The sequence below is a fragment of the Amblyraja radiata genome, chromosome 11 (genome assembly GCF_010909765.2).
Source record: "Amblyraja radiata isolate CabotCenter1 chromosome 11, sAmbRad1.1.pri, whole genome shotgun sequence".
Taxonomy (NCBI): Eukaryota; Metazoa; Chordata; class Chondrichthyes; order Rajiformes; family Rajidae; genus Amblyraja; species Amblyraja radiata.
Window position 1 is genome coordinate 15,788,475 of NC_045966.1, and position 25,334 is coordinate 15,813,808.

Here is a 25,334-nt window from a genome sequence, read left to right on the forward strand (position 1 = left end):
GATTGTCAGCTAAACACAAACATTGTGTTCAGAAGCGAGCGGAGGGAAAACAGAGAAAGAACTGAAGAAGAGTTTACTTCAGTGTTCTTAAGGGCGTGTCCCACTGACGCGACCTTTCAGCGATTTCTTCGACCTTCAAGCTCGAGGGCACTCGCCTGAAAAACCTTGAGCTGGATCGACCGTCAGCGATGAAACCGTGAACTGGATCGACTGACCGCACACACACACACACACAAACACATCTCAAAGGCGGGGGCCAGGGAAAGCGGGGGAGTGCTGTCTGAAATTCACACCAGCGATGAAGAGGACGGTAAAAAACGGCTGCACAGTGTACGGTAAGTCCTTTGGAGAGCAGGGGGTGGGGGTGGGGGGGGGAGAGAAGGGGAGAGAGGAGGGGAGAGGGGGAGAGAGGGGGAGAGAAAGGCAGAGAATGGGAGAGAAGGGGAGAGAAGGGGAGAGAAGGGGGGGAGAAGGAGTGGAGACACTTTTAAGAAGCCAGACAACTTATAATAAAGTTTAGCGGCCATTTTACATTACCGGTCGGTTTTCCTTGTTCCTGAAAACTCCAATGAGCCAATCAAAATGCCCGGTCAGCAAAGGAGATTGCCTACGGCTGCCCTCGACTGCCTGTAACTACATAGCGACCCCACTCCACTGCACTACGAGTTCAAAAGAACCATGCCGACCAATTTTTAATCGCAGAAAAATTTTCAACATGCTGAAATTCTTTTCTCGACTAAACTGAGGCCGCGAGTATGTGGGAACTTCCCTCGAGCATGAAGGAGAGTTCCAGTGACCTCATAGGACCTCCTAGGACCATGTGTCGACCATGCTGCGAGTTTGAGTCGAGGGCAAACTCTTCTAAACTCGCAGATTAGGTCGCTGCAGTGGGACAGCCCCTTTAGAGTAAAGTCATACATAGTTACATCAATTCAATGAAAATCTAGGGAAATAAATATTATGAGGAGGCAGAGAATCAGCATCTTCTTCCACTCAGCAAGAGTTTAGTTGGCCAGTTAAATATATTGAGAACACCTCTATTTCTTTGCCAGGATTCCTGCACAAAACATCTTCAAAAAACTGTAAAATCGCAACAATCTTCAATTTGTCTCCCCACAATAAATTAACAGTTCTCTCTAAAGCCCAACTGATAGGATGCTGCAAGTTTTTTTCTCTAGTTGTTAAATTAGGGTACAATTCGAAACATTGCAATATAGTAATGCTGGAATAATAGTGCCAGGTATGGGATAAAGATCTACGGTGAGCTTTTAGTCATTGGAATAGAAATACCAACTGTAAGTCATTAAATGGAATGTGACACATATACACATATATCATGGAGGAGTTGTTACACAGTAATAACACTACGAAAATATGTAAAATGTTTGCTGACTGTGCTCTGGCAGTTCACACAACTTGTCACGGTTAATGGACTAACGTGGACACAGGTATTGCAGGGCATATGATTTCTGGGGCCATTACTGCTCAAAACATTCCCATCCCACCTGACATGCACACGCAGACTTCCATCAAATGTAATTGAATATCAGGAACAGGAAATCTAACCAGTTTTCCCTTTGTAACCCTGCTCCCTGCAAGCAATTATATGAAGTTAACTAATTCAGGACAAGTCAAAAGGTTCTTTTCAGGGGGTCTGCATGGTTTAGCTTTCCACTTGGTAAACATGAGCCATTTAGAACATTTATAAAAATGTTTTAACTGGAAGAACTGTCTGTTTCAGGACTGGACGAGGGATGGTCAAGATTATAAACAATGATCTCCTTACTTCTTTTCTTTATGTCTTATTCTCTTTTTCCTATTTTCTTTTCTTCAACTTTCTTCATTCATTCTTCTTTTTTATTCTTCTTCACACACTATATATCTCACGTCTTTCTATCCTTTACCAACTAATTTCTTTTTCTTATTCTTATTCTTCTTTATTATAACAAAAAAAATAAGAAGCTGTACATAAAATGTATTATGAATATATATATTAAGCACTTTGGTGCATTTGATTGTACTTACTTCTAATAAAAATAAAATATTTTAAAAAAAACAAAAAAAAAACTGGAAGAACTGTGGCCAGGATGGTGTGGGTCTTTTGTGCAGAACTGGACCTGCAGTCAGTTAGTGATAGATTATTAATTGGGTTTTCTCATGATATATTATTTAATGTATAAACAATGTTAATGCAAGTGCAAGTGCAAGTGAGTTTATTGTCATGTGTCCCTGGGACAATGAAATTCTTGCTTTGCTTCAGCACACAGAACATAGTAGGCATTTACTACAAAACAGATCAATGTGTCCATATACCATGATATAAATATATACACACATGAATAAATAAACTGATAAAGTGCAAATAACAGATAATGGGTTATTAATGTTCAGAGTTTTGTCCGAGCCAGGTTTAATAGCCTGATGGCTGTGGGGAAGTAGCTATTCCTGAACCTGGTCGTTGCAGTCTTCAGGCTCCTGTACCTTCTACCTGAAGGTAGCAGGGAGATGAGTGTGTGGCCAGGATGGTGTGGGTCTTTGATGATACTGCCAGCCTTTTTGAGGCAGCGACTGCGATAAATCCCCTCGATGGAAGGAAGGTCAGAGCCGATGATGGGGAATATAAAAACTGACTGTAAAAGCTTCTTTAGATATGTAAAAAGGAAAAGATTAGTGAAGACAAATGTAGGTCCCTTACAGTCAGAGACAGGTGAATTTATAATGGGCAACAAGGAGATGGCAGAACAGTTAATTGAGTACTGGTTCTGTCTTCAATAAGGAAGACATAAACAATCTCCCAGAAGTACTAGGGGACCGAGGGTCTAGTGGGAGGGAGGAACTGAAAGGAATCCACATTAGTCAGGAAATGGTGTTAGGTAAACTGGGGCTGAAGGCAGATAAATCCCCGGGGCCTGATGGTCTGCATTCCAGAGTACTCAAGGAAGTTGTCCTAGAAATCGTGGTGATCATTTTTCCAATGTTCTCTTGACTCTGGATCTGTTCCTGTGGACTGGGGGGTAACTCCACTTATTAAGAAAGGAGGGAGAGAGAAAACAGGGAATTATAGACTGGTTAGCCTTCAGTAGTGGGGAAAATGCTGGAGTCGATTATTAAAGATGTTATAGCAGCGCATTTAACCAGTGACAGGATCAGTCAAAGTCAGCTTGGATTTATGAAGGGGGAATCATGATTGACTAATCTTCTGGAATTTTTTGAGGATGTAACAAGTAGAATGAATAATGGAGAGCCAGTGGATGTGGCATATCTGGACTTTCAATAAGCCTTTGACAAGATCCCACACAAGAGATTAGTGTGTAAAATTAGAGCGCATGGTATTAGGGGTAGGATATTGGCATGGATAGAAAACTGGTTGGCAGACAGGAAGCAAAGAGTTGGAATTAACGGGTCCGTTTCAGAATGGCAGGCAGTGACTGGTGGGGTGCCGCAAGGCTCAGTGCTGGGGTGTCAGTTATTTACAATATATATTAACGATTTAGATGAGAGAATTAAATGTGACATCTCCAAGTTTGTGATGACACAACGTTGGGTGGCAGTGTGAGCTGCGAGGAGGAAGCTATGAGGATGTAGGGTGACTTGGATAGGTTGGGTGAGTGGGCAGATGCAGTATAATGGTGGATAAATGTGAGGTTATCCACTTTGGTGGCAAGAACATGAAGACAAATTATTATCTGTATGATGTCAGATTAGGAAAAGGGGAGGTGCAACAGGACCTGGGCGTGCTTGTACATCAGTCTCTGAATGTAAGCATGCAGGTACAGCAGGCAGTGAAGAAAGCTAATGGCATGTTGGCCTTCATTGCGAGAGGATTTGAGTTTAGTAGCAAGGAGGTCCGACTGCAGTTGTACAGGATCCTGGTGAAATATTGTGTGCTCTTGACACTGTAGATATGGAGAGGATGTTTCTTTTGTGGATAAATCTAGGAATCACAATTCAAAGCTAATGGGTTGTTCATTATGACAGATGAAGCAAAAATTGTTTCTCTAAGAGGGTGGTGAAACACTCACTTTCAAAGCAGCATCTTTGAATATTTTAAAGCAGAAGAGGATAGATACTAGGAAAGCAGGGGGTGAATGTTTACCATGTGTAAATGAGAATGCAGAGCTGAGATTATAATTAAATAAACTAGGATCATATTAAATGTTGCAGCAAGCAGAAGTGCCACAATGGCCTACTCTTACTGATTTGTATGTCCATATGTAAAATAATGGTGGAAATGGCGATGGGTAGAAAGGGAATAGTTTGGGGAGGGAGCTGTAATCTCCAGTCATGTTTTAAATCCCGTGCCTTCTCCCATTATTGTTGCAACGATGTGCTTTAAATGGATTTTCAGACCACGTTGGGTGTGGTTGGACCAGATCTTGGGAAAGTTATTAATATTATCTGGTGAATAGACACATTTAATTGACTGTGGCCACAGCGTGGCCTTTGAAGTAGTAATGGTTTACACGTCACCTGGATATCAAGCTCAGACTGTTATAGACATGCCTTACAACTTAGTGAACCATGCAAATGCATTGCACCATGACTTTCCCTCCTCACCACCCTTTAAGGATTAAGGTAAAATGAAAGTTAATAAATAACTGACTGTAATGAGTCACAATCTCCAGGGCTTCATAAGAAAAAAACTAATTATTATGAGGTTACAACATGTTATTCCAACTTTGGATCCACGTATCTCGTTATGAAGATTCATTGAATAGAATCAAACAATATAAAGGGAGATTACTCAAGAAATCATGCCTGTGCAGGTATTCTAAAATCATTAGCCAATTAGTTCTACTGGCCTGTTCTTTCCTTGTTGGCAAGCACATATATTGTTCTCAAGTAGGTAGGCAATTTTCACGTCAAAGTTACTCTGAATCTGCTTCCACCACTGATTCAGCCAGCAGATTCACAACAAATCGAATGGCATAAAAACGAGTGGTTTTGATTTAGTTATACGTGATGGAAGCTGGTAAAATTGGACGACAATACGGAGAACGTTGCATGATAAATGTTTGAAACTAGGGTATGGGGACTTACATATACATAATATATTCAACTGCTTCTGATTCAATAATATATACAATAATAGGGCATGCGGGATCAATGCATTTCTAACCTGGCATGTTAGAATGTGTAAATGTCACAATCTTCATTCAAATTAATTACTCGTCTGAGTCATGCTACTCTGGCAAAATACCAAGAACTAGGAAACTCCATACCAGCCCAGATAGAGCATGGAAGATTCATTGATGGATTGATTGATTATGGAAGCTGGCCGTTTGGCTCACCGAGTCCACATCGACCACTAATCGCTCATTCACAATTGATCTACATTATTACACTTTCACATCCACTCCCTAGTCACGAGGTGCATTTACAGAGGCCAATTAGCCTACAGACTTGCATGTCTTTGGGATGTGGGAGGAAACCAGAGCACCTGGAGGGAATCCATGTGTCCACAGGGAGAACAAGCAAATGCTACACAGGCAGCACCCAAGATCAAGAAGGAACCCGTGTCTCTTGTGCTGTGAGGCCCGTCAAGAAGGAACCCGTGTCTCTACCCGTTGAAATGAAAGAGGCAGATTGCCTACTCACCTTCTCGACTATAAATGATCAATCAATCAATCAATCAATCTGATTTATTCATCACATACACAATAAAGTGCAGTGAAATGAATTTGCCAGCAGCGGTACAATAAAAAAGAACACACAATACACAATAAAAATGTAACACAAACATTCATCACTGTGGTGGAAGGCACAAAGTAGTCAGTCCTCCCCCATTGTTCCCCCGTGATCGGGGCCATGATCCTCCACAGTCGCCGCTGCGGGCGGCCAGATGTACAGGCCCTCTCTTCTGGAAGGTAAGTCCCGAATCGGTGCTTCCCTACCGGAGACCGCGGCTTCAAGATGATGTAGGCCGCAGGCCGGCGGTTGGAGATCTTCTCCAGGGATCACCGTTGAGGGGTCCCGCTCCGGATGGTAAGTCCATGCCGCACCCGCGGCTAGAAGCTCTTCTCAGGGGATCCCCAACAAGGGATCCCAGGCTCCAGACGCCGCACCCGCGGCTAGAAGCTCCGCAGACCGCGGCTTTAGGCTGAACAGTCGTGATCGGCCAATGATCGGAAAAAGTTCACGCTGCGCCCGCTGCTGAAGCTCCGGGCCCGACTCCGGGAAAGGCCGCACCAATCCTTGGTGTTAGGCCGCGAGGGAGGCGACATGGAAAAAGTCGCCTCTCCGTGGAGGAGGCGACCGAAAGCGGTTTCCCCCTTACCCCCCCTCACAAGACACACCAAGAGACACATTTGGACATACTAAAAAATCTAAAAAAGTAAAAATGACTAACACGCTCTTCTTCTTCTTCTTCTTCTTCTTCTTCTTCTTCGAGTCCGTTGCAATCTCAGATGTCGTTCTGCCAGTATCTGGCGCAGGTCACAGCTGGTCGGGTCGGTTCAGCCAGGTCCTTGGGGCTGCACTGGGGGGCGTCGTCACACTCCAGTAGGTGGGACATTGTCTGTACTGCTCCACAGCTGCATGTGTCTTCTGCCTGGTAGTTCCATGCTTTCATAAGTGCTTTGCACCTCCCCTGCTCCACTCGTAATCTGTTGAGGGTCTTCCAGGTTGGCCATGGGAGGTCGTGCCCGCTGGCGAGGCATTCAGTCGGAGTGATTCCTCTCTCCATCCAGTCGTGGGCTCGTGTGTTGAGCTGGTTCCATTCATCTTTCCAGATGTTGGTCCTTGCTGTTTCTTTCGTTGTCTGGAGAGGTGGGACTGTCTGCAAGAAACTGGATCTGGATTTCAGTCGGGGTAGAGGTGCTGTGTGTCCGTGCAGGGGGTGCCTGGTATCGATCTCCTGTGCTCTCCGCTCGTCTTGGGCGACGATGGATCGTCTGATATGGGGGGGGGGGCAATACCAGCTAGGGTGTAGAGGCACGGGACTGGCGTTGTCTTTATGCATCCCGTGATAATGCGGCAGGTGTCGTTGAGGGCTGTGTCAACCAGTTTGGTGTGGTGGGAGCGGCTCCAGCTTGAGCACGCGTATTCAGCTGTGGAGAAGCACAGGGCTAGGGCAGTTACATGGATGGTTGGTGGATTAGCGCCCCACTTTGAGTTTACCAGTTTGCGCAGGATGTTGTTGCGAGTGTTGACCTTGGCTTTGGTGTTCTGAAGGTGGGTTTTGAAAGAGAGTGTCCTGTCGCGTGTGACTCCGAGGTACACGGGGTGGAAGTGGTTGGAGAGTTTGTGGCCATCCCATGAGACGCTCAGTTGTTTTCCTGCATCTCGATTTTTAAGATGGAAGCTGCATAGTTGGGTTTTTGATGGGTTGGGTTTCAGGTGGTTGTTATTGTAGTAGGTTGTCATCTCTTGGAGGGCGCTTTCCAGGACAGGCTCGATCTTCTGGAAGTTCTCCTGTTGGGTGGTGATGCAAAGGTCAGCAGCATAGATGAAGCGGCGGCATTGTGGGGGAAGTGGTTGGTCGTTGGTGTAGACGTTGAAGAGGAGGGGGGCCAGTACGCTGCCTTGTGGTAGGCCATTCTTTTGGGCTTTCCATTTGCTCTTCTTGTCGTTTAGTTGAACGAAGAAGCACCTGTTGTTGAGAAGGCTTTTGATGACTTGGCACAGGTCGAGGTCACCAGTCATGTCAAAAAGTTTCCTGATCATGGTGCGGTGCTGGACAGTGTCGTAGGCAGCATTGAGGTCTATGAAAGCTGCTCCGGTGATGAGTTTGCACTCAAAACCATCCTCAATGTGTTGGGTGAGGTTCAGTAGCTGCCCGGCACAGGAGCGGCCAGGGCGGAAGCCAGCTTGATCTTTAGTAAGCTTGGAGTCTATAAGTGGCATAAGGCGTTGGAGTAGTAGCCTCTCGTAGAGCTTGTAGGTGATGCAGAGGTGGGAAATGGGTCTGTAGCTCTTTGGGGATGATGGGTCCTTTCCAGGTTTGGGAATTGCGACAGTCTTGGCCTTTCTCCATACAGGTGGGGTTGTTTTCTGTGCCATGCATGAGTTCAGCATTGCTAGGAGCCAGGTCTTTGCTTTAGGTCCAAGGTGCTGTATCATTTCCGTCAGTACATCATCGATTCCTGCTGCTTTCCCAGGTTTCAGCATGCTCATTGCAGCTTCGAGTTCTTCTAGGTCGAAGGGCTTGGTGAGAGCGCTGGCTGGTTGTAGGCGGTCTGTTACCGCTGTCCGGCGGTATTCTCCTGTGGGTCTGCGCCGGTTTTGGCTACGACCGTTTGCCACCAGCTGTGCTGCAACTGAGTTTGCTGTGACTGTTGTGAGCGTGGGCGGTGTGGTATGGTCTTCACCGAGGCGGCGGATTGTGGCCCATGCCTTCCTGCTGTTATTGGTCATGTTGGTGTTTTCTATCAACTCCTTCCAGACTTGCCTTCGGTCCTCCCCGACTGTGTTCAACAGGGTCTCTCCGAGTTCCATGGTGGTGGAGGAGAATGGGTCCTCGTGGTATGCCCTGTGGTAGGCTTTCAGTAGATCGCTGGATGTTTCCGACAGCCCGGGGATGTACTCGGTCTGGCATCCTCTTGGTATATGTCGCCTGGCTGATCTTTTCAGCAGTTCTGTGAACATGGTATAGTTGTTGGGGTGTGATGGAATGCTGGGGATGGAGTCTTCGATCTCCTGTTGGAATGACAGCCAGTCGGCCTTCCGCAGATTGAACCTTCTGCGGAAGGAGACGGTTGTTGCTTGGAGAGCGGATCGGATGGTTATGGTGATTGGCCGGTGTTGCGTATGGGGGATAGGGTCCAGGACCTCTTTCACAGCTCTGGATGATAGTTCGCTGCTCACACAAACAAGGTCTGGGTTATATCCTCGTTTCCATCTGGCACTGTGGAAAGATTTTGGCAGTTTGGCGTCATGGATCAGGGTCAGGTGTTTCGACGAGCCAGGTTTCGACTTCATCTCCATCTTGATTGTTCACTTCATAGCCCCACAATGAGCTATGGGCATTGAAGTCCCCAATGCTAATGTGGTATTTCCTCTTGCATCTGTCTGGCAGTTCCGAGTGGAGGAACGGACTTTGGGGGGGTTTATACACTGATGTGACAGAGATGTTTGGGAGGGCAACTGTGATGGTTTCCATTTGCCCTTCGGTGGTGTGGGTGCAGACCTCTTCGATCGCGAGGTTTGGTCTGCTGAATACAGCTGACCCATACTGTCTGTGTCGGATCTCGGCCACCAGCTTCATTCCAGGGATGGCTGGTCGGTGTTGTGTAGGGCCGGTGTGGGTTTCCTGCATGCACACTATGTCGAAGCGTTTGGCCGCTGTCGCTAGTATGTCTGCCTTGCATCTGGAGAAGCCTTCAATATTGATTGAGGCGATTGACAGTGCAGGCCCCGAGGAGGGCGAGCGTCTGTGGCAGTTCGGCATCGTCATCTAGTAGATTGCTTGGGTAAGTATACAGATATTGGCCTACTGGTGGTAATAATATCAGATTATACCATTCAGTGTTTCCCAGGCTGCACCACGGGGAGGGTTCTGTATTAGCAGCCGTCTAACACGCTGCTGGCAGGGCAGCCTTCTCGCAGCGCCCCCACCGACCTGCATGGCCTTGGGAAATATTATAAGGCTAAATGCTAAATGAAGGCACTAAAGTGAACAAAAAGTAAAGTAGCAGTTGAAACAATTGGTGGTGTAATGTTCAATTGCATTAACGTGAATGTTTGTCACTCTCATCTTGGAGTTATCAGCTTTTGAGATTCCATGCCAATTTCATCTGGCTGGATAAAACAAAGAATCTTAACAGGAAGTTTAACATATATCCTTCAAGTTTAAGTGTCATCCTAGTTTTCACATAAAATCACATGCTTCGTTACGGTTAAATATATTGTGCCATGATAAGGAAAATTCCAAAAGGGGAGAATTCTACCTTATAAAACATAGAGAAAAAAAACCTTACATTGAATGTTCAGTGAAAACGGACCCTCACCCTGTGAATGATTTGTAACAATTATACAACAGGTTAGTTCTATTCCAGTACATCAAATGCGCGGACTTTGGACTTTGAATGATGGCGCCATAAATGGGAACGCCAGCATGTGTAATATATGCAAAAATTATTTCACTGCGCAGTTGAATTTGTGACAAATAACGCGCCATTGAACCATATCTGCCCAATGAGTCTCTTTCCTCCAGTATATTTTGGGCAATAATTCCCAAATGTCATATTGCAATACTGACGGCAATTATTCCCATGCAAAATATTCCAGCAAATAAGAATATTGTACAAAGCTTTCAAGAAATGTAAAATGAGTTGTTGACGTTATGCCAAACTAAGCCTATTGTTTCAGAGTTCTGTCTTGAAGCAACGCATCTGCATCACTTCCCTGTTGTTCACTGTTATTGTTTATTTTTATGCATGGTGCCCAGAATGCAAAAGTATCTTTGGGCCAGCTTTGAAGAGTAACCAAATAAAATATTCTAAGTCAAGTGTGTCCAATTCCTGTGGCTCATTACCGAGATAATAGCTTTTAGCTTTGCAGAATTATTGACAGTTTTCCAGTTTAGAGAGTATGCTGCAACCACAGATCTGAGAATGGTCCGGATTTTCTTTAGTCTCCTGCCAGGGTCTAACCTTAACCATGCTCTTCAGGAGCAAAATCTGCCCTTGCCTAAATACTTGCATGTAAAACAACTATCTTTGAAAGGTTAAAAGTTTAAAGGAGATTTTTCACTTCTTCTGCCTGCTGGAAGCTTAAAGGGAGTTAATACTGCACTTAACTTTTGTCTCAGGATGCTTAGCTCTTTTAAACACCGATTTTATCGTTGTGTACAAAGTACTAGCCCGATTCAGCCACAAGCCACAACACTGTATGTATACCTCAATGCAAGTTTAATAGTCTACCGGACAAAACATTCACGCTGCTGAGATCGGGCGGACAAGCATTCCAAAAGTAAGGATTCTACACGACAGAATGTAGAGAAACAAACTCTACCTTGATTGTTTAATGAATACGACCAGGCCACAGAAGTACTTGGGAGTGGCCAATGCTCATGCACTAGTTTAGTGGTCGGATCCAAAAATGAATTTTACCACTCTTGATGGACAATGGGTTGGGTCCACAAAGGTAAGTCTCAAGCTTGGAAATTGGGTCCATTTGTGCACGTTTTTCTTATATAAATAACACAGAGAAGTAGTTTTATCACGGTTAGATTGCACTTGTGAAATTGCACTAATTGGGAAAATGGTCCAGGCACTTACATGGCAGTTCTTTTTCAGTCAAGCACCTAATGGCACTTCAAGCACCTACAGAACTATATATATTTCTTGCATTGAATATGTATTATGGAATTGTTGGGTGTGATCTACAACCTTCACGTTACACTTGCATATAAACTAGGAGTACATCATGTAGTACTTGGCAATGAGTCGGCTAGTAAAGGGTTTACACTGTGACATCAATGTCTTGCACTGCATCCATCAGCATTGGTTTCTAACAATTGGGATTATGGAACCAGTGCCACTGATACGCCCTTTAGTTTGCACAGCCTTTTAGTTTAAATCAATGCTGAGCTGCATATTACGATCAGCCCACATCTGTTTTGAAGCCACTCGCAGCATGATAGTTAAATAAGCCAAACCACTGCACAGAGAGCCTGAGATACAAAGATTCCCCCATCCCCTGTCTTTTCCCTCAGCTCTGTGATTGCCTTTTCTGTCACTGTCTGTGCTGTCATGAGGACAATTCTTTAACCTGTTCAGTGCCACCCCCGAGTATTCTCGGGTCATGGCCAATAGTGAAATAAACAAAACTTGGCAGCGAACAGGTTAAGCAGACTGATTCTCAGGAGTCAGTGAGTCAATGAGGTAGTGGTCATAAGCTCTGAATTTAGGGGCCACTGGGAAGCGCACAGATCATACTTTAGTGCATAAGTTTTTGTGCAAAATGCCACAGCACTGCTTTTAACTATCTTTTGTCCAATGTCACAAACTGTGGTGGAGTATCTGAACGGGCATGAGAGCTATGCACTTCACTTAATCACTGGAAGAGATTCACAACCCTTTCCAAGTCCTGTGTTTAAGAAGGAACTGCAGATGCTGGAAAATCGAAGGTAGACAAAAGTGCTGGAGAAACTCAGCGGATGCGGCAGCATCAATGGAGCGAAGGAAATAGGCAACGTTTTGGGCCGAAACCCTGAAGAAGCTGAGTTTCTCCAGCACTTTTGTCTACCTTTCCAAGTCCTGCTGGTTTCGTCAATGATTGTAATTTGAGGACTATTAAAATAAATTAATTTCACCACAAAATGAATTTCTAGGTTTAAAAGAAGCCACAACTTGGAGTTCAGGTACTTTTGTTATGCAGGGAAACTAGTTGAATGGCTCCAGATGGCTTTTACATATTTTCAATTGAACCTTGTTACAGAACAACCTTGGAGGCACCCCAAGGGTAGACTGCTTACTTTCAAGTCAAATTTACTGTTGATTATAGACAATGCAGGTGGAATACAGAGAAACAGGAAGATGTTTGCATGTTTCTAATAATGCAATTAAATCCAAAATTGCTTTAACAAGTTTATACAAACAAGTACACAAACATTTTTTTTCCTCCTCCTTCAGCAGCCCCGAAGCATCAAGGATGACTGACTTCCAATCCAGCTTTGGCGCTTCTGAACCACAGACTCCTGCATAGATGTGGAAGTTGTTGACCGACTGGGTGGGCAGGTGAGTAGTTTGTGAGGTGGTCTGTTCCTTCCAGTGCACTTGTAAGCTGCCAATGCAAAGACTCGTTTCCATATCCATCCGTCTCCACTTTAATCAGGGATAGGTCAGTCCCAGTGGTCAATGGGGATGTTGCATTTCTTTAAGGAGGCTTGAAGAACATCCATGAACCTTCTCCTGGGTCTGCCTGGTGTCCTTTCCCAAGACATAGATCTGAACAGAGTGTCTCAACAGGCTGATGTTGGACATGGGAACCACAGTCCTTGTCCAACGTACTCACCTGCCTGTAAAGGGACTCTGCAGTGGCGGAGTAGACTCGATGGGTCGAATGGCCTAATTCTGCTCCTATCACTTATGACTGGAAACATCGACCATCTCTCTGCCTCCACAGGTGCTGCCTGACCCACTGAGTTCCTCCAGCTTTTTCTCCCCTCAAGATTACAACATCTGCAGTCTCTTATTCATACATGTTTTAAGATGGGGAGAAGGGGAGAAGAGGAGAGAGGGGGGAGGAGGGAGGTGGAGAGGTGGTTGTGGTGGCAGAGAGGTGGGTTAATTGGAGTAGATTTGTCTGTAAAATATGTTAATAGGAGATGAATGAACACAAAGAAAAATATGCCATAGCAGTGTCAAATGTCATAGTTGCTCAAAAGTCTGATATACAAAAAATGCTGGAAATATTTAGCAGGTCAAATAACATCTGTGGAGTGAAAAAACATAGAGTTAACATTGGAGGTTAGTGTCCTGGCCAATTCTGAAACAAGCTGGAATGACTGATTATCTGAAACTGTTGAATTCAATGTCAATGTCCAAGTAATATACAGTAGCCTGCCTAGTCAGAATTTGGTATGAGGTCCATTGAGCGTACTTTGCTGTAGGAAGGAACTTCAGATGCTGGTTTAAACCAAAGATAGTCACAAAAAGCTGGTGGAAAGGAATATGTAACGTTTTGGGTTGAGACCCTTTTTCAGTCTTCTTTATTCTGAAGAAGGGTTCCAACCCGAAACATCGCCTATTCCTTTTCCCCAGAGATCCTGTCTGACCCGCTGAGTTACTCCAGCTTTTAGTGTCTATCTTGAACTTATGTTGGGCTTCACTGAAATATTGGAAGCGGCCATAGAAAGATATCAGTTTTGGCATGGAATGGAGAATTTAAGTGATAGGCAACTGCAAACTCAAGGTCATCTATGGAGATGCTCTACAAGGCAGTCGCTCAATCTAGAGTAGAGTATTACATTATGGGCACTGAATGCAGCACACTAGATTGGAAGAAATCCCTGGACGGTGTTTTATTGAATTCTCTTCCACCACCACCCTTCTTTACTTAACTGAACCTTTTTTAAATGTAAACATTTTTTCAAAATCTCTACTCTTTTACTTCAAATCAAGATGCTACTAGCGGGGAACTTACATGGGTCCAGGCTATGCCTGTTTCCCTGTTTGTATGTGAAACAGCCTTTGTTTCAGTTCTAATCATGTCCTCATCCTCATCTCTCTCAGTACATAGATGACTGTATAGGTGCGGCTTCCAGCTTTTGTATAAGTTTCATCAATATTGATGCCAATTTCCAAATTGCCCACAATTTTCAAAAGGTCCATCTCTGATTCATCTCTCATTTCCATCTCAGGGGAGAGGTTAGCAGCAATATTCATCACAGCCCCACAGATGCCATTGTATCTATCATCCTTCCACAAAAGTGCTTCCAAGGTGTCATTCCTTTTCCTTAACTGTGAGTTCCCTTTCTGCTTACAGCCACATTTCCTTCACTTCCTTCCCGTCCAGGGCATGGGCAAGATTCCTCTTTCCTCACCTTCCACTCCCACCAGCCTCCACATTCAATGGATTATCCTCTGTAATTCTGGCCACCTCCAACAAGTTGCCTTCAATGGAAAAAGGCATAGTTTCCTCTGTAATTTATTTCTATTTTCCTTCTCCACTCACTTCCCTCCTCAAGGCAACTTTTCATGAAATTAGATTAGTTGCAATACCTGCCTTTTAACTCATTCCTTAACTTAGGAACACCTATTAAAATAGAAGGAATTCTTAGAGGATTGGAGAGGCTAGATGCAGGAAAAATGTTCCTGATGTTGGGAGAGTCCAGAACCAGGGGTCACAGTTTAAGAATAAGGGGTAGGCCATTTAGGACTGAGATGAGGAAACATGTTTTCACCTAGAGAGTTGTGAATCTGTGGAATTCTCTGCCACAGAAGGTAGTGGAGGCCAATTCACTGGATGTTTTCAAGAGTTAGATTTAGCTCTTGGGGCTAAAGGAATCAAGGGATATGGGGAAAAAGCAGGAACGGGGTACTGATTTTGGATGATCAGCCATGATCATATTGAATAGCGGTGCTGGCTCGGAGGGCCGAATGGCCTACTCCTGCACCTATTTCCTACATTTCTATGTTTAGTTTAGTTTAGAGATACAGTGCGGAAACAGGCCCTTTGGCCCGCCGTGTCTGCGCCGACTAGCGATTCCCGTACACTAACACTATTGTACACAAGCGGGGCAATTTACAATCTTTACCGAAGCAAATTAATCTACAAACCTGTAGGTCTTTGGAGTGTGGATGGAAACCAGAGCACCCAGGGATAATCACTTGGTCACAGGAAGAACGTACAAACTCCGTACAGGCAGCATCCGTAGTCAGGGTCTCTGGAGCTGTAAAGGGCCTGTCCCACTGCGGCAACCTAATTGGCGAGTTTAGAAGAGTTTACCCTCGACTCATACTCGCAGCATGGTCGACACGAGGTCCTAGGAGGTCTTTGTAACTCTCCTTCATGCTTGAGAGTAGTCCCCGCATACTCGGGGTCTCAGCTAGGTCGCGGCGTATTTTTCAACATGCTGAAAAATGCTCGCGAGTAAAAAATGGAAAAAAAATGATATTTCTTTACTCGTAGGTTTAGTCGAGGTAGGTCGTAGTAGGTCGTAATGCTATCATAGGTAATCGAAGGCAATCGAAGGAAATCAAAGGTAGTCGACGGTAAAGCTCGTTGAGAAATAAAAGGTAAGTAAACCGACTGGTAATGTTAAATTCCCGCTAAACTTTATTAAAAGTTGTCTGGCTTCTTAAAAGTGTCTCCACCCCTTCTTCCCCCCCTTCTCTCCCCCCCCTTCTCTGCGCTCTCTAAAAGACTTACCGTAACTGTGTCAGCCGTCTTTTACTTTGCTGTTCATCGCGGGTGTGAATTTCAGACAGCGCTCCCCCGCTTTCCCTGGCTCCCGCCTTCGCGATGTGTGTGTGTGTGTGTGTGTGTGTGTATGTGTGTGTGTGTGTGTGTGTGTGTGTGTGTGTGTGTGTGTGTTTGTGTGTGTGTGTGTGTGTGTGTGTGTGCTGACGGTCGATCCGGCTCGCGGTTTCATCGCTGACGGTCGATCCAACTCAAGGTTTTTCAGGCGAGTGCCCGGGAGTTTGAAGGTCGAAGACAGTCGCTGAAAAGTCGCATTACTGGGACAGGCCCTTTAGGCACCAACTCTACTGCTGCGCAACTGTGCCATCCCTACTTCTGGGTAAAGCAACAATTCATTTGAATTTCTACCAACTTAGTGTGTAGCTCACAATATGATCTCCACTACAATTGAGAATGTAAAATGTGGTTAGAAACATAGAAAATAGGTGCAGGAGGAGGGCATTCGGCCCTTCGAGCCAGCATCGCTGAGTGAACACTTTGCGGAACACTCTGTTCAGTCCGCAAAGGTGACCCGATATCAAGAGAAACTGTAGATGCTGGAATCTATATCAAACAAATGTGTTGGGGAAACTCAGTGGGTCAGGCAACATATGTGGAGGCAAATAGAGAGTCATAGAATGCTTCAATGTGGAAACAGGCCCTTTGGCTCAACCTGCCCACACCGGCCACCAATGTCCCAGCTACACTAGTCCTACTTGCCTGCGCTTGGTCCATATCCCTCCAAACCTGTCCTATCCATGTACCTCTCCAACTGTTTCTTAAACGATGGGATAGTCCCAGCCTCAATTACCTCTTCTGGCAGCATGTTCCATACAACCGCCACCCTTTGTGTGAAAAAGTTACCCCTTTGATTCCTACTAAATCTTTTCCCCTTCACCTTGAACCTATATCCTCTGGTCCTCGATTCCCCTTCTCTGGGCAAGAGACTCGATCTATTCCTCTCATGATTTTGTACACCTCTATAAGATTCCCCCTCATCCTCTTGTGCTCCATGGAATAGAGACCCAGCTTACTCAACCTCTCCCTATAGCTCACACCCTCTAATTCTGGCAACATCCTCGTAAATATTTTCTGAACCCTTTCAAGCTTGACAACATCTTTCCTATAACATGGTGCCCAGAACTGAACACAATATTCTAAATGCAGTCTCACCAACGTCTTATACAACTGCAACATGACATCCTAACTTGTATACTCAATACTCTGACTGATGAAGGCTAAAGTGCCAAAAGCCTTTTTGACCACCTTATCTACCTGCAATTTGACCTTCAAGAAACCACGCACCTGTACTCCCAGATCCCTCTGCTCTACAACACTACCCAGAGGCCTACCATTTACTCTGTAAGTCCTGCCCTTTGTTCGACATCCCAAAATGCAAAACCTCGCACTTCTCTGTATTAAATTCCATCAACCATTCCTTCATCCACCTGGCCAAACGATCCAGATCCTGCTGCAATCTTTCACAACCATCTTAACTATCTGCAAAACCACTCACTTTTGCATCATCAGCAAACTTGCTAATCTTGCCCTCTATGTTCTCATCCAAATCATTGATGTAGATGACAAACAGTAACGGGCCCTGCACCGAACCCTGGGGCACACCACTAGTCACAGGCCTCCAGTCCGAGAAGCAACCTTCCACCATCAGCCTCTGCTTCCATACGGACATACGATGTTTTGGGTTGGAACCTGAAGCATCCTGATTCAAAATGTCACCTGTCGACTCCCTCCGCAGATGCTGCCTGACCTGCTGCGATCCTCCGGTACTTTGTGCTTTGACCGAATACTTGCGTTAACTTTAATTATCCATCGTACTCCAACACTAACTTCATCGGCTTTGGCCTTTTACACCGTGGCACAGTAAAGCCAATTGTAAACTCCTAAAAAAAGCATCTTATCTTTCACTGAGGCATGTTACAGCTATAGGGGTTCAAAGTTGAATTGAATAATTCCAGGTAATCTCCTTCCCCGTTTGTAGCAGATTGGCCAGTTCTGATGAATAGCATCAGCCTGTAACAACTGGAACCAGTATCTATTGAACCATTTAGTCTCTCTTGCTCACAGTTGTTTTATTTGTTCACCCTATCCATCTGCATTCTTTACAATTTAAATATGTTTGATTTCTAACCTTTCTCAGTCTGATGCAGGGTCTTCAAACTCCAAAGGTACTGCCTGCCTTATTGAGTGTTTCCAGCATTTCCTGTTTTTTTTATTTATGTGGAAGATATTCAGAAAGGAATATGCTGTTAATTAGCTAATGAGTGTATGACCTGAAACGTCATCTATCCACGTTGCCCAGAGATGCTGTCTGCCCTGTTGAGTTACTCCAGCACTGCGTCTTTTTTTCTGTAAACCAGCATCTGCAGTTCCTTGCACCCCTTATTCTTGATTGGATACGTAACATTGTGAAGCATGTTGAATTGCTCGATTCCGGTTGTCCTCATTTGCACAGATGAGGACATGGAGTTGATCAGCAAGATGAAAGTCTGGCAACTGTTTCACTATTGAGATTGGGTCCTTTGGTGTCTTTGATGCTGCACCCATGGAGGCAAACAGAGAATATCCATCACTGTCTTTGCAGCTGTCTTCACCAACCCTGCTCTGAATCCTGCACATGGTGGAATGTTTTTTATGGTCAGGAACTGTGTCTTTCACTGCACTGGATGTGGCACTGCATTACACTATTGCGGCCACAATTACTCAGTGTCTGTTTCAAGATAAATAGGTCATGTGAATTTTCCTGATCCATGGCAGAGGTGACCATAAGGATCTTTGTGGTGGTCACACATGATCTATGTATTCACGGATTGATAGGTTTTGCTGTAATGAAAAGCACTTCTTCTTCTTCTTCTTCTTCTTCTTCTTCTTACGTATGGCATGCACAGCCTAAAGTTGCAGGACAACTTGTTCTATTTGATCTTATTTGATTGTGCACGCCAGGTTGATTGCATTCGTTGAAACAGGGCAGACCACGTGAAGGTTGCAATCTCCCACCCCAATGAAAAGCACTCAGTGTATATGAAGGCCTAGTTCATGCCTGAGTGTAGTTCATCAACCTCTAAACTAATGGGAACCTGTAATCTTGCCATGTCCATATGACTATGATACCTGTCATTGACTACACAAGGGGGAGATAAGGCCCTCTCTTCTTTAGTTAAGAGCATCTGTGACATCAATTGAAACTCTTTGGGGCTTTGCTTCATAAGATTTTATTAATTATCTGTGAATGAAATCTTTTATAATCATGTTGAAAATTCCAAGTCAAAAAGTCTAAGCACATAGATTAATTAAGAGCAACGCTTATTATCCTGTATCAATCCTGTATCAATTTTAGTTTACTAATAAAAGTTATATCTTCTAGAGCAGGGGTTCCCAACCTTTTTCGTCCCATTTACCCCTGGCAACTTTAATAGCATATAACAATGTTATTTCACTTATTTATGAACAACTAATGATGAACAGATACCAGTATACCAGAACCAAACACAGTCAGTCAATGAGAAAAAATATGTACAAATCCAGAATCAACAAATTTACCCCCTGGGTAGGCGAAATTTACCCTAGGTTGGGAACCCTTGTTCTAGAGGATTATTCAAATCATCAGATAAGGAGGGTTATTTTAAACTGTGTTTCTTTAAGAAAGAATATTATTCCTGATATTTTGATGAACCAGTTGATAGTGAATAGTGTACCATCTTTCTTAGATTTCATTGCAAATGCAGAGAATATGTCAATAAAACAAATGTCAATATAATTGTCATTTACCGGATAGCCATCTCTTCCTGGTTCTCCCTGTGGTTTGGGATTCAATCATAAAAGAAAACAGAAAACAGTCAAATCTTTTATGCACATATTATTTTTTTCCTGTAACACAAAATTAACAGTTCTTTAAACTTAAATGGCAAATGAGAAATATTCCCGATGTATAGCCCAGAGAGCAGTGCTGAACTACTATCTACCTCTTTGGCGACCCTTGGACTACCCTTGATCCGGCTTTGCTGGCTTTCTTTACCTTGCACTAAATGTTATTCCCTTATCATACGTATATCTATACAATGTAAATGAATCGATTGTAATCATATATTGTCTTTCTGCTGACTGGTTAGCACACAAGCTTTTCACTGTACCTTGGCACCCATGACAATAAATTAAAGTGAAACTAATCCTGAATTACAAGTCTTGAATGTTGAAGTTTCGGATGTATCCACCAGAATGGCAACATTATTAAAACAGACCTTTCATAATCTCCAGGTTTATAAAATTCAAGCGATAAATAAAAATGGGAATAAGCGGCAAGGCTGAGTTATGTAGCTGTGGAGAGCTAGATTGACACTGCTCAAGGGCACATGTGATCACAGGACTCTGTGTTGGCCAATTCTGCTTCAGGGCTGATGAACGTGAAAGGTTTAGTTACTAAATGTATATAGTTACAAAACAGGCACAGCATTTCAGTAATGATCTGCAGTCGACATCTGTTTTTAATGGCCTAACCAAAATATACAATTAATAACAAAATGTGAATCAATCAGATTTTTAAAAAACTGTACATTGATAAAAGAGATGAGTTTCCTTAACTCAGTAGACGCAATCTACTCTGTAGCATCCACAACACTTACAGTGTATCCTGCAAAACAAAACAAATAGGGCAAAGAATCAACCAAAATAGCAAGAACTGGTTACTTTTGCCTCTTTTGTTTTATTATCTATTTGGCACAAATCTGTTTTAGAAGAACTTATGTAAGAAATCATATATGATGGTGGAGTAAGAATCTTTGTTGACTTCATCTGGTAACTGTAGTAGCAGCCCAAATTTTATAATATAACGTGGCTTACTAGGATTTGGATTTTATCAGGAAATGTTAATATTTCACTCCCTCACATAGATGGAAAATTATTTAGTTTTTGTTTTGGGATACAGCATGGAAACAAGCCCTTCGGCCCATCAAATCCATTGAACCCCCATTCACACTTCGTCTATGATATTCCACTTTGGCATCCACTCCCCTCACACGAGGCAATTTTCAGAGGCTAATCGGCCTACAAACCCGCAGGTCTTTGAGATGTGGAAGTAACCAGAGCACCAAGAGGAAACACGCACGGTCCCCGAGAGAATATGCAAACTCCACACAGACAGCACCCGAGGTCAGGTTCAAACCCGGATCTCTGGGCCTGTGAAGTGGCAGATCTACTAGCTACTAACTCTACCACCTGCTTCATTGAAGATAAGTGCAGCAGACCAGAGTCTCGACAAAGCATTTGACCTGGTCCAGCATGTTTCTGCTGCTGGACAGAGCAGCAGCAAAAAGATGGCACGCTACATGTTTCCCAGTAAGTAAGAAAGGGCTTGTGAGAGTGTTGCCTATGCAACGTGATGGTGCCAGGGCTGACAAGCACCAATGAAGACTAAGGTCTTGCCCTCCTTCCACCTGCTGCTGAGGAAATTAGTCCCATGGGCTATCCTGCGGGCTCCCACACCCCCCTGAAACTGCTGTGGGTAGAAGTAACGCACGAGTGTTTGGGGCAGCACAGCTACCAGAGGACAGGGGCAGCAGACCATCAGCACGGCAATAGCACGGCATCTCGAGCCAACGTCTCAAAAAAGCAAATAGCATTTATGACAAAATCACCTTTTATATTGCCACACAACGATATAAAGCTTTTAATGAGGGGAAATCTCTTTGAAACCTACTGAATAATGAAAGGCCTGGATAGAGTGAATGTGGAGAGGATGTTTCCAATAGTGGGAGAGTCTAGGATCAGAGGGCCTCTAAATAAAAAGACGTACCTTAGAATAGAGATGAGGAGGATTTTCTTTAGACGGAGGGTGGTGAACCTGTGGAATTCATTGCCACAAACTGCTGTGGAGTTGGCCAAGTCATTTAAAAGCAGGGATTGATAGGTAAGGGCATCAAGGGCCACAGGGAGAAGACATGAGAATGGGGTTGAGGAGGAAAAGTAGATGAGCCATGATCGAATGGTGGAGCAGACGCAATGGGCTGAATGGCCTAATTCTCCTGCTGTATCTTTAAAACATTTTTTAATGATATCTTATCATTATTAAATTGCTCTCATATTTCTAATTTTGTGCAATTCTAAAAATACAAATCAATAAGAAATTTAAAAATACCTAAGAACAAAGCTTATTATCTATTAAAATATTTAAATTAACAATTGAATTCTGCCAGACTTAAACACAGCATAATAAGTATTGGTAAATAGCATTAGTAATTACATTGCTCACGGTTTTATTCACTATATTTATGCATGGAAATCAACTTTACAATTATATAGTTTTGCATTTCACTAGAAGGTATTAAATACTTAAAATTTACAATGGTAATTTGTAGGATTATATCAAAAACAATGAACTAAAATAACTAGGTCAGCTTTAAGTTTAAATATACTGCAGTGAAACATTTTATTGATCAAAACAAATCTGGAAATTGTACACGGAAGGGCCATGCTTGCACAGAAAATAGTCTGGAAATTCAGGTTATGCCTCCCTGCTGGTGCTATGTGCTCTCGTACAGAATACCAATGCAAATCGGCTGAGGACAGGAATGCAATTTCCTGTTCCCACAGTCTGAAAGTGTTGTGTGCTAACTTCTCCCATTTCAAATTAAATCTAAAGGCCATCCCAGTTCTCGATTATTTTGGAGATAGTACCTTAACAGCCTTGTACAGTATTAAGTTTGTCTTACAGCCATAAATGTATAATTGATGTATATTACTTGTTGTACCAGTTATAAGATAGCACTGGAGGTTTACTGTTGCTCCCTGCAACAGTTCTCCTCACAGCACAATTTGTCAACGAAGTGCACTATCTCCACAGTCTAGCTGTGACCAACTGTTTTTAGGAGGTCGACAGCTACCTTGCCTCAATAGCACAGGAATGTCAGTGACAGTGAGCAGAACCTTCAGGTCTAGCTCATTTGTATTCAAAATGGAGAAGGCAGAGAAAGGCAGGGAACCTGACTCTTAGAAGCATAGAAACATAGGTGTAGGAGTAGGCTCTTTGGCCATTCGAGCCAGATGATCATGGCGGATCATCTAAAATCAGTATCCCCGTTCCTGCTTTTTCTCCATATCCCATGATTCCTTTAGCCCTAAGAGCTAAATCTAACTCTAACTCATTTGAGGTCAATCTCAATCTAAGTCTAAATCTAATTCTTTTGAGGTCAATCTCCTCCTCCAGTCTGTCAAATTACATCAGACGGTAAGTCGTGAGAAACACAAAATGCAACGATAATGTGGCTCATGCAACTACCGAATCATTCCAGAGTACTGTAGATGTTCTTGTAATATACGTAGCTTCTGTAAGCCTGCCCAGTCCCCTTAGGTTTGGCAAAAGCATAGCTCTCCATAATATCAAAACACAAAGTGCTGTCGGAACCCGGCAGGTGAGGTAGTTCCTGTGGAGGGAATGGACAGGTGACTTTTCGTGTTGGGTCCTGACCCAAACCTGTCCATTCTACAGCATGAAAATTACATCCCCACAACAAAGCCTGCCTCACATCTGCAATGACATTATTGCTTTGTTGTGGGATATCATTTTCATGCCAAAATTTCCAATCTATACACAATCTAACAGGTAGGAAGGATTTGCTTAATTATAGGTGTGGCATTCACTTCATGTTCCACCTCAGTAATATTTTATGTGGAGAAATCTACCACACTGAGTCCACATAAAATAGTTCACCATAGACTATAAACTGTAAAATAAGCGAGTAAACTCCCTGTCTGCATATGCCTGTTATGAATTAACACAGTAAAATTAGTACCATAATAACTTTTTTCAGAGATAGAACTTTTAATTGGTTACTCTTGCAATTAAATGTAATTTGGTAAATTTTCCTTCCGAGGAATAATGTGTACTTAAAGAATGCAAAAATATATAGGTTTCTTCTACTCAACCTATAAATGATTGCACATTATGGCCCATTATTATCAAAGTATAAATTGAACAGCAGCTTATGTAGTTGGACATAAAACATTCAGGAAATTGCTAGTCTTATTACCCTGCATTTCCATATGTTGTACAATTGAGGTACCTAGGCAAGAGGCAGCTCTGTTGATGCACATTAAATGGCACAAAGCTGCTGTAATGTCCACCAAATAATAAAGAAAAAGTTATGCCAATTCCAGGGTAAGTACATTTTTAACCACAATAAAAGGTCAAACAATTAGTCTAATCTGAAATGCAACTAATTCCTGCAGATTTTATCTCATTATTAGGGACCTTTCAAACAAAAAAAGTAAATAAAATGATAAATTTAAAGAACCATTTTATTTTTGTCATCTCTTTTTATCTCTCAGAACTCATACTTTTCTGTCTATTATAGCTCATATTCTGAAATGATTTACCATTGAATTAACTAACTTACATTTTCTGGTTTAGTCTTATAATTCTTCTCAGTAAGAATTCTTCTGATTAGTTAAATTGCTACTTGGTAGATTGGCCTGTTCACTCACATGTCCTTGATATTATATTGAAAGTGTTTCACTGACAAGGATTTCTTACCAAATCATCTTCTGGTTCAAAAGACCTTACTAAGTTTGTTTGTTGGAAAGTGCAAGAGTGTTGCATGAATACAAAATCCATTATTAGATATAATAATAATAATAATAATTCCATTATTACATCCAATTCTATTATTTGGAAATTAATGTTTAAAGAACAGAAACAGCAAACACTACAGAATTTAACAATGGTTCAATTCTTTTCAGTCTATTTATCTTTTCAAGAATCCAACCTAACCTGTTTCAAGATTCTCCAATTCTCTTTTCATTGACTAAGTATAACTACTGATTTAAAAGTTCTGATTAATTATTTTTCCTCAGTTCTTCAGTTCGGGGCAGCACAGTGGCACAGCTAGTAGAGCTGCTGCCTCACAGCATCAGATACCTGGGTTCGATCCTTGTCCTCAGGTGCTGTCTGTGTGGAGTTTGCACATTCTCCCTGTGAGTGCATGGGTTTCCTCTGGCTTATCTGGTTTTCTCCCACATCCCACATCCCAAAGATGTGCGGGCTTTTAGGTTAATTGCATGTAGGGAGTAGATGTGAAAGTGGGAAAACGTAGAACTAGTGTGAATGGCTGATCGATGGTCAGTGAGGACTCAGTGGGCCAAAGGGCCTGTTTCCATGGAGTAACTCTGAACTAAGGTAAGTTCAGTTGTTACCGCTACAAATGAGGGCTTCACTGATGAATGAGGTGGTGGCTGGCAGAATTAAATGAATGGTTTCAAATTTATAAAACTATCAAAATTGAAAAATCAGCTCAATTTTATCCCCCCTGACATTTAAATCAATATTCAAACAAGGCCATCCAAAAGTTCTTAGGGAATGCAATGTATTTTATCGGTGGCCTTCCAATTCTCCCAATTGCTGCTATTGAATACAAATTCAATAAAACTAAAGTAGGAAGAGAGAAAATAGCAGTCTTTAATAGGGAAAGAAAGTACAAACT

General features: G+C 43.0%; 1 protein-coding gene across 2 annotated transcripts in view; it reads right to left on the reverse strand.

Annotated features, from left to right (window-relative positions):
• Positions 1–25,334, reverse strand: part of LOC116978324 (collagen alpha-1(XXIII) chain-like) — a 166,096-nt gene that overhangs the window by 52,138 nt on the left and 88,624 nt on the right. For both annotated transcript variants that reach the window (XM_033029401.1, XM_033029399.1), the window contains exons 4-5: positions 20,484–20,491; positions 19,633–19,659 (exon numbers count right to left, since the gene is read on the reverse strand). In XM_033029401.1, the coding sequence (XP_032885292.1) occupies positions 19,633–19,659; positions 20,484–20,491 (35 nt within the window). The remainder of the gene's footprint in view (positions 1–19,632; positions 19,660–20,483; positions 20,492–25,334) is intronic.